This window comes from Rhinolophus hipposideros, assembly GCF_964194185.1.
Source record: "Rhinolophus hipposideros genome assembly, chromosome: 9".
Taxonomy (NCBI): domain Eukaryota; kingdom Metazoa; phylum Chordata; class Mammalia; order Chiroptera; family Rhinolophidae; genus Rhinolophus; species Rhinolophus hipposideros.
This window is the reverse complement of record NC_138055.1, coordinates 56,043,389-56,052,740: the sequence shown is the minus strand read 5'-3', so window position 1 is coordinate 56,052,740 and position 9,352 is coordinate 56,043,389. Positions and strand designations below refer to the sequence as shown.

Sequence of the window (9,352 nt, the reverse complement as noted above, 5' to 3'; positions counted from 1 at the left end):
TTCAGTCTTCCTCTCCTTTTTGTTGGTTTTCTATTACAACTGGGAAAAACCTAAAGCTTTTCAAATTCCCACCCAGAAACGAAGGTAAAGCTTTGTGGAGTCCAAAGTTAAGCATATTGGGGGAGTATAATTATGTCTTTCCTGGACAATGTTAGGTCTTCGTTGTGCTTGCCTAGTATCCTCTGGCAGTTTTGTTTCCCTTCCCTCCCCAACTCGGAGTCAAGCCGTCGGTGGAGGGCGTAGCTCACTGGCTCCTGTGGGAATCCAACCGGCAAACTGGGGTGTTAGGAGCACAGCGCTCCAACCACCTGAGCCACGCGTCCGCCCCCAAGTCAGATTCTTTATAAGATGTACAGTATGGTTTCCCCGTTAACTGTAAAAGAGGCGTGGGGAAGGTGACAAACTACAGGTCCCAGGATATCTTAAGACCTGTAGCTACTCACAAAGTATGTGGTGCTGCGGTGCTTCTTGGGAGATGTAGTTTCCTAAGTATTGAAACTAGGGCTTTTTACTGGCTAGCAGCGCTTTCTTTTTGAAGGTCCTACCTAGCCCACCTAGACTGACCACACACGCTCGCCTAACCGCCTCCTACACCACGCCAGGATCTGTCCTTGCTTCAAACCACTCCTATTCTTCGGCTGACCCCTGGTGGTCACGTGGACCTGCAAGCCACGCAAGTCTGGGTCCTTCTGCGATCCACTGGGGTCCTCGCTGCCTAGGAGCCACTCGGATGCTGCCTGTTCGCGCGCGAGTTTAGAGGAGCGGGTTTGGGGTCAATCCCTGGCGTGGGGCTTGCGCCGCAGAGCATCGGAGCCGGGTTTAGGCGCCCACTTAGGGTGCGAGGATCTGCGTCAGGCGGTCGCCGGGGCACCCCGTGTCTGCAAAGCTCCGGAGCGCTCTGGAGAAGCCGGGACAGCCCCGCTCCCCCCCAGCCAGGTGCTAGGTCCAGAGCTAAAGTGAGAGTACGACCGTCTTCCAGCGCCTGGGCCAAGGCGGCGGCCCTGGGAGCAGAGGTGGGACGGGTGCGAGTGGCGCTGAGGGTCGGGGATGGACTCGAGCACAGGCAATGGAGGGGTCCTTAGAAAGGGGGCTGGTCTGCCCGGGAAATAGGTGATAGGCTGGAGGTGGGGATGCAGTAGTCTCCGGTGCTGGGTCCAAATAGGCCCTACTTATTGAGCGTACTCTTCGCGAGCCAGCCACCTCACTGACTCCTGGCCTCCTTGCTGGTAGCTCCTCTGTGCCTTTCGTCCTCGCTTAATCGCCAGCCTCCGTTCTGTAGCTGCCACATAGCCCCGTGAGCTCTAGGCGGCCGGCGCTGCAGTACCAACAGCTAGGGCCTCACCTGTCGACGTAGTGTCTGGGGGCTGAGTCCTAAATCTGAGCTCGCGCTCTCACCCACCGCCCGGGGCAATCCGGGGCCTCAAGCACCAGAACAGAGGAGCCCCTTTGTGTCCCGGCCATTTCCTGGAAAGTAAAACCAGAGTCACACTGAGGCCTCTGTAGGCATTGGGATGAGGGATAAGTTGGGGGAATGGAGCTCACTCCTCATACTTACGCCTTATTCCAATCCAAACCCAGGTGGAGCAACCCCATTACGTTTAAGATGAAAGGCTGGGGTTGGCTGGCCCTGCTTCTGGGGGCCCTGCTGGGAACTGCCTGGGCTCGGAGGAGCCAGGATCTACACTGTGGAGGTAAAGACACAAAGAGAAGTGGGAGGAAGGAGGGTGGGGAAGAAAGGGCTTTGGGAGGACATGAGATCCAAAGTCTGAGTAAGAATGAATGGAAATCCCTGTGTTGATTCCTTTCTCCCCCTTTCTCCTCCTCTATCTTCTCTCCCCCTGCACCAGCTTGCAGGGCTCTGGTGGATGAACTAGAGTGGGAAATTTCCCAGGTGGATCCCAAGAAGACCATTCAGATGGGCTCTTTCCGAATCAATCCAGATGGCAGCCAGTCAGTGGTGGAGGTAACTGTTACTATTTCCCCAAATAAAGTAGATCACTCTGACTCTGAATGAGAACTCAACTAATTAAGAAGGAGCTTGGTTTAATAAAAATGAAGAAAACGTTGACCCAGAGAGATATCTAAAAGATAGGGCTGTCTCATGTGGAACAGGCTGAAGGCTTATACCCTATGCACTTACTTCCTGGCTCCAAACCTTAATATTTTGTTTCTGCTGTAGAAGTTGTTAGCAGACAGGGAACCCCCTTCTCCACATCCTTAATCCATGTGATTCATGTTTTCACTATGGCAATACAGTATACACACAAACATTCAAAAAAGAAACAGAAGGTCTTATTCTTCCTTGTATTTAGGAAATTTATTTTAATTGAAAACAGAACACACATATAACAAAGCTGTACTTAGTGAACAATAAAGAAATGTTAAGGTTGTAATGCTTGTGAAACGATTTAATAGTTGTTTTCCTCAAGCCTACACTACCTTTCTAATCCTCTCTTGTTGAGGGCATGTTTTAGTCTCAATACAAAAAATAAAAATAAAATCATTACCTTACATCCATAAGAATTAAGGGAATTCAAAGGAAAAAAAAAACATAGGTGACTAGGGTTAATCAAAGAGGTCGCTGTTTATAATTCTGGCCTAACGACACCTGTTTTATTTCTTAGGCTTGTACATACTGAGGTAAAATAAGACCATATATTTGAAAGCACTTTGAAATGACACAAATAAACCATACTGTTTTTAAATAGAGCAGGCTTTTTAGCATCTAGCTTTTTAGAATAGCTAGATTTGGAAGGAAACGTAAGGATATAAATTACTAATGTACAGAGGTAGAAGAGTGTGACCCAAGGCTGAGGACATTTCTAGGTGCCTTATGCTCGCTCAGAGGCCCACCTCACAGAGCTGCTAGAGGAGGTATGTGACCGGATGAAGGAGTATGGGGAACAGATTGACCCTTCCACCCACCGCAAGAACTATGTACGTGTAGTGAGCCGGAATGGAGAATCCAATGAACTGGACCTACAGGGCATCCGAATTGATTCAGACATCAGCGGCACCCTCAAGTTTGCGGTGAGCTATGGAAGTGGGTAGCTGGTTCTTAGAAATTAGGGGAGTTATTGGAGAGCTCAAGTGGAAAGTTGGGTTAATACCCTTGTCCTCTCTGGAGGCAGAAGCAAGAGGCCCCTTCGTGCTGCCCTCTCTCACTCATTTCTCCCTTGGGTTGGCAGTGTGAGAGCATTGTGGAAGAATATGAGGATGAACTCATTGAATTCTTCTCCCGAGAGGCTGACAATGTTAAAGACAAACTTTGTAGTAAGCGAACAGGTAAGCTGCTCCCACTTCCTATCCTCACAGTCCTGTGGAAACCGGTACATTCCGTAGTGTGCCCCCTCTGCCTCCCCCTCCCAGCTCTCTGCCCTCTGATATTAGCTCAAGAGTTGGCTTCCATTACCCATGGCTTAGGGAGTTGGGTTCTCCCTCTCTATTCTCTGTTGGCTTTCAGAATTTGTGGTTCCCTCACCTGAGGCACAGGTGAGAGGCTAATGGGAATATTTTGTCATTTAAAAGCATATGCTCTGAAAAACGGTGGTTGGTATGTGTATCAGCTTGATTTGGAGTATTTTCTTGATAGTGGCATGTATCAGTATGAGAGTGGCATTTTCCTTCAAACTGTTATGTGCTGTTTGCAGATCTCTGTGACCATGCCCTGCATATATCGCATGATGAGCTATGAACCATCGGAGCGGCCCAGACTTACAGGCTTGATGGATCACCCCCAGGAGGGGAAGAGGGTGGCAATGCCTTTTATATTATGTTTTTACTGAAATGAACTGAAAAAATATGAAACTACAAGTATGAACTGTGTTGTCTTTTCATGCCCAGAATTAGCCCTTACATTAGGCTTGAAGATAGGGGATTCCAGACAGGAAAGAAAAGGGAAGGGAAGGAAGAGCTTTGGGAATGGTCTGGCATGAAGGTAGGAGGAGCCTGAAGCTTTCATTCTTTTGCCATCTGAGATTCCTGCTGCACTCACAAACTAGATAAACATGTATTCCGTGCCTACTCAGTACAATGTGTTTAAAGTTTAATTAAGAGAACGACCCTTTATGAATAAGCAAGAGAACATAAGTAAGTGCATGGTAGTATAGGATTCTAGAAATAACTTGTATCCATACTGATAAAACATAAAGTAAGATGGAGCTTGGTCTCGAAGGAAATAATGGACATGCATTATTCTTCCCTCCCTGCCCTTCCAGATGGAGGGATCAGCAAGAGCATACAGCAAAGGGAAAAATGGATGTGATCAACTCAGCTGAAAAGTAAGGGCTTTATCAGATAGGGAGAAATTAGGTAAGGAATGCTATTTAATGAAAGGCCTTGCTTGATCGCCTAAGCTTTTAGATTTGATGCCAATAGCAACACTAAAGTATATCTTTTTCATCTCCATCATTAGCTATTATCAATCTAGACTATAAGCCTGTCCCCACTTTCTGTATGTAGAGATTCTGTACTGGGGCATAGAGATGAAAACATAAAACATACCTTCTTTGAGGAGCATCTTAAACACCCTGATCCTGAGATGTGGCTGTCTCAGAGTTTGGAATGGAACATGTCTGTCCCAGAAATGCCTCAGGGAGAGAACACTTGAATAAACATTTCAAAGACTTTAAATTAAGCATTTTAGAATCTAAAGGGAACTTGGAGGTCATCTAGTTCGCCTCTGTCCATTTTACATATGAAGAAACTGAGGCTCCGAGAAACCATAGGTTCTGAAGTTCTGCATTTAGTGGCAAATCTAGAAGCTAACGTTCCCCAGAGTCAATCTGATCTGATACAGCTTCTATTTTAAGTCTTTTTTCCTCTTATTACCTTGTACACAGAATGTGTTCAACAAAGCCTTTTTATACCACAAATCTCTATGAAATCCAGCACATGAAGTAGCTCAGAGCCAGTACCCTGATATTAGTTGACAACTACACTCAGGGTCTAATGTTATTTTCTTTTCTCACCAATCAAAAGAAATGCTATATCCTATCAAATCAATTTTCCAGAGCAGCCGTTACTAACCCTTCTGTCTTCTGTGATGCATTTTAATATGTTCCTGTGTTTCATACCCGTGAGTATACCCAGGATTCTGTCCATTGCTGGCTTGGTGTCTAAACACTTCTTACTCTTCCATCAGAAAGCTTATCAGAAGTGTTAAGTGAGAGTACTCATATAAGGAACTTGAAGCTTAATTTACAAAACAAATTCACAAGTTTTAATAAATTTAATGTTAGTTGGTAACAAATTACTTGTGATGCACCTCACTAGTTTGTCAAGATACAGCTGTTAAGAATTCTCCAGCCCAAGTCTTTGTCATTGGTACATAGGGATGTGTCCTACATAGGGAAGAGCAGACATTATCGCCTTTGACTTGATTCTCAGAAAATTAGGAGAATATACTCTGCACATCTCTTAATTCAGATCACAGGTTACCACAAGGAATCCATGAATTTATCTAAACCCTTCTGGAGGCTCATTATAACATTATTCTAGCCCAGTATTTGGTAGAACTTGTACTCAATCTTGCATATCTGGTTACACTTTAAGCTTTAGATGCCTGCTAAATGAATTTATCAGTAAAATGTTAGAACTTAAAACATTCCCAAAGCCGGTATTAAATGAGATCTAGGTGTGTGATTAGGAAAATTTATTATGTGAAAATCTAGTCCTTTAAAAAATAAGTTTTAGTGCTCGCTTCGGCAGCACATATACTAAAATTGGAACGATACAGAGAAGATTAGCATGGCCCCTGCGCAAGGATGACACGCAAATTCGTGAAGCGTTCCATATTTAAAAAAAAAAAAAAAAAAAAAAAATAAGTTTTAGAGCATTATTTTGCTGTTAAAAAGCAGAGCAGGGACAAGATTCCTTTAAATACAGGACAGGGATGAATAACAAGGGAAAGGGAACTAGTACAGTTGACCCTTGAACAATGTTGGAGGCAGGGGCACCAATTCTCACAGTGTTGAAAATCCATATACAACTCTGGACTCACCAAAAACTTAACTACAGTTGTCCCTTGATATCAATGGGGAACCTGTTCCAAGACCCCCTGTGGATACCAAAATATGCAGATGCTCAAATCCCTTATATAAAATGGCGTGGAACAATGCATACCGTTGGCCCTCCAGATCCACAGATTCCCAACCACAGATAGAAAATACTGTTTTGATCCGTGGTTGGTTGCATCGACAGATGCGAAACATGGGGCTACAAGGGGCCGACTGTATATTTAATTGAAAAAAATCCACATATGAGTGGACCCATGTGGTTCAAACTCTTGTTTGAGGGTCAACTCCATATGTCGAATACTCATATAGCAAGCACATACACATTCTGATTTAATCTTTATAACTCTTAAGAAATAGGCGTTACTGCCATTTTACAGATGAAGAAATTAAGTTCAAAGCGGTTGTGCCTTGCTAGTCAGTGGGGAGCCAAGCCTTCAACCCTAGTGACCATCTGATCCTTAGGCCAGTGTCTGTCTGCTATAGCTTGCTCCCTATTGTGGAGTCTCCATGTAGTCCCCAGTGGCTGTGAAAAGCAGTACTTTTATTTGTTTGAAAACTGCCTCCAAGTTTGAATGCATGCCCACTGATTCTAATAATCTATAGTGAAAAAGCACTATATCCTCTTTTCAGCCATTTTTCAAAACGGATTATTCTGTATAAGAAGCCCATTCTATCCCCCTGGTCATTTTAGGTGCTAATGTTTGTCTCCCTTGCCTTTATGTATTTTGAAAGAGTCACCATTTACCATCTATTTCAGGTATGTGTGTACAAAGGTTTTACAGATGAGTAAGACTATTGGTCCCTATCCTTTAAAATATTATTAAATATAGCAACACATTGAGCTGATATGCGTAGGAGATTGTTAACAATGACTTAAAAGTCCCCTTCCTGACTGCAGCTGATAATTCTGTCATTACCATATAAACAATATGGCTTAATAGTTAAGATACAGCTTCTAGAGTGAAACCAACCTAGGTCTGAATTCTAGGAATGCCAATTACAAGCTATTGCCCTGAACAGGATACTTTATCTAAAACCTTGGTTTCCTCTGTAGAGATATTAATATTACCTACATCCCCTATATTTGTTAGGATTAATTAAGATAATGAATGTACCACATTTAGACAGTATCTAGAAATAATAAGTATTCAATAAATTTTACCTATTACGCCTTAAACGCAGGAGTTGGGTTTACTAATGTAGTTATTTTAAGTTTAGGTTGCATTCTCCCACTTATCCTTGGCCACCAGGGGGCACCATTGCCTGTGTCCACTTTCAAGAGGTCCTCTCAAGGTCAAGATGACCTTAGCGCTCAGCCCTCTCTCCTTTGCCCCCTCCATTCTCAGGCATTTAGTTGTATCTGGGCCTAGAGCTCACATGGCTGTTTAATTCATACCAATCCTTCTCCCTTAACTTTCTTCCCACCTCTCCAGGTCCCATGCATGTTCAGAAAAAGACTAAGCCAGCTTCTAGGAGATACCATTTAGTCCCTTTGCTCCCTGAGCTTTCCCACTGGCCTTACAGCAGTGGGTGTCAGGACTGAACAGTTTCAAAACAAATCCATATAGTCCTGATTCTAGGCTCCAGGACACTGTGTCAAGGGGCTTAGAGCACTACTGTTGCCCACCCTCTTCCATCACTAAAGCGCCAAAATAGGTCACACTTAACGGCTACCCAATAATTATCCCTTTGGTATCCTCACCCTGAGAATGCATCCTGTCTCTTGGGGCACTGGAGTTCAGTCCTCCGGTCTGCTGGCTAGTCTCTGTGGATAATTAACCAGAGAGAAGAAACCAGGTCAGACTATTCTACGGTTAAGAGGAAATCCTCTGCTAAATTGGGATCAAATATTGATCAGTGGAGCTTTGAAGTCACCGATGAGGTAGCTGAGGTCACTGGTCCTCTGGGGCATGGCTTGGTTTCTGTTTATGAAGTTCTTTCCTAAGACCTACCTACCTGATCCCCAACCCAGAGGAGCATTGGTTGGTAGGTGTGAAGCTGGGTACAAGGAAACTTGGCAAGAGAAAATGGTGGTTTTCTTTCTTTTTTTCCAAGTCCAGGCTATAAAGTAGGTCTATATAAACTAGGTCCATCTAAACCTGACTTAGATGGTACCGAGACTTCTGAAACTTGTTACTGCTATGTAAGGAGGTAAGAGGACTGTTCACTTAGGGCTTGGGTTTGTAGATAAGATACCCTGGTCCTTGAATGAGTTCCCCTCTGCCCTTGGGTCAATGACAGTGATAGGTTTAGGGAGGCGGAGAGGTCCCGAGGTCTTAGTCAAGAGTGCTGTGGAAGATCAGTGTAGTGCCATGGTTCATTTAATGGTCTCTGGGGAGCACAGGATAAGGGTGCATAGAAGGTAGCCAAGTAGGAGAAGGGTCCAGAGGCCCTATGGGAGTAAACAGAGTGATGTGACAAAAAGGGAGGGTGCCTAATGCCTGACTGTGGATGACAGTTTGGTCTGCTGCTCCTGACCATAAGGCAAGATGGGTGGGCTGGCTGTATGGCGTTACGGGGCTGGAGTAGTGGGGAGACTAATATGCAGGACCGAAAGGCTCTGGCCTGTGCTGGAAACTTCCATATTAAGAGGGCATTTGTAAGACTTGGATTTCCTGGCACTAGACACACAACTGGCGGCCCACAAAGAGCAGTGGATATTCACGCTCCTGCCTTTGCTTTCCTTCTCCACATAATTGCGGTCTGTTAGAATCTATAACAGCAATGGCCTCTGCTTACCTCAAGTGCTCTCCACCAAATGGCTAACTCTGGCATCATAGCCTGTCTGATGTCACCTCTATGGCCGTTAAGTCATTGACCAAAGACATTCAAGAAAGCATGCCACATGGTAGGAGAAGCGGGTAATGATTAGTTGCTCTGATAGTATATTAAGGGTTTGGCTTCCGAGGATCTTCAAAGGTTGAAGTCCTTGCAGCCTTTTTGTCCCAAATATTCACCTCAGAACTAACCCCTAATGTCTTAAGGGAAAGGAAAAAGCCTAAGAAAGTTAACTGAGTTCTCAGGCAAATACTTAGCCACCTACACGCTCCTCCTCCCACCCCACCCCCCCGCCCGATCCACCCTGAATTAGCCTAACCCGGCGGTCCAATCTTCCCCGCCACAACTGCTGTCAACGGCTCAGGTCCCGCCCCCCCTCCAAACTGGGCCAATGGCCGAGCCCGGGGCGAGTCCCCCGAGAGGGGCGAAAGCGGGTTCCGGGCAGTAGGCGGGGCCTTGCTGAGGACCTCGGGCTGGGCGCCGCCGCCGGTTCGTCTACCCTTTCCCTCGGCCGCCTCCTTTCAACCTTGTCCACCCGTCGGCGCGGCCTCTGGTGC

General features: G+C 45.4%; 1 protein-coding gene across 1 annotated transcript; it reads left to right on the top strand.

Moving 5' to 3' along the window:
* Positions 1-666: 666 nt before the first annotated feature.
* CNPY2 (canopy FGF signaling regulator 2) lies at positions 667-3,820 on the top strand. Its single transcript, XM_081060406.1, has 6 exons — positions 667-1,013; positions 1,579-1,691; positions 1,848-1,963; positions 2,827-3,030; positions 3,189-3,285; positions 3,651-3,820. The coding sequence occupies exons 2-6, from the start codon at positions 1,604-1,606 to the stop codon at positions 3,692-3,694; spliced, it is 549 nt and encodes a 182-aa protein (XP_080916532.1). The 5' UTR covers positions 667-1,013; positions 1,579-1,603; the 3' UTR covers positions 3,695-3,820.
* The last annotated feature ends 5,532 nt before the right edge of the window (positions 3,821-9,352 follow it).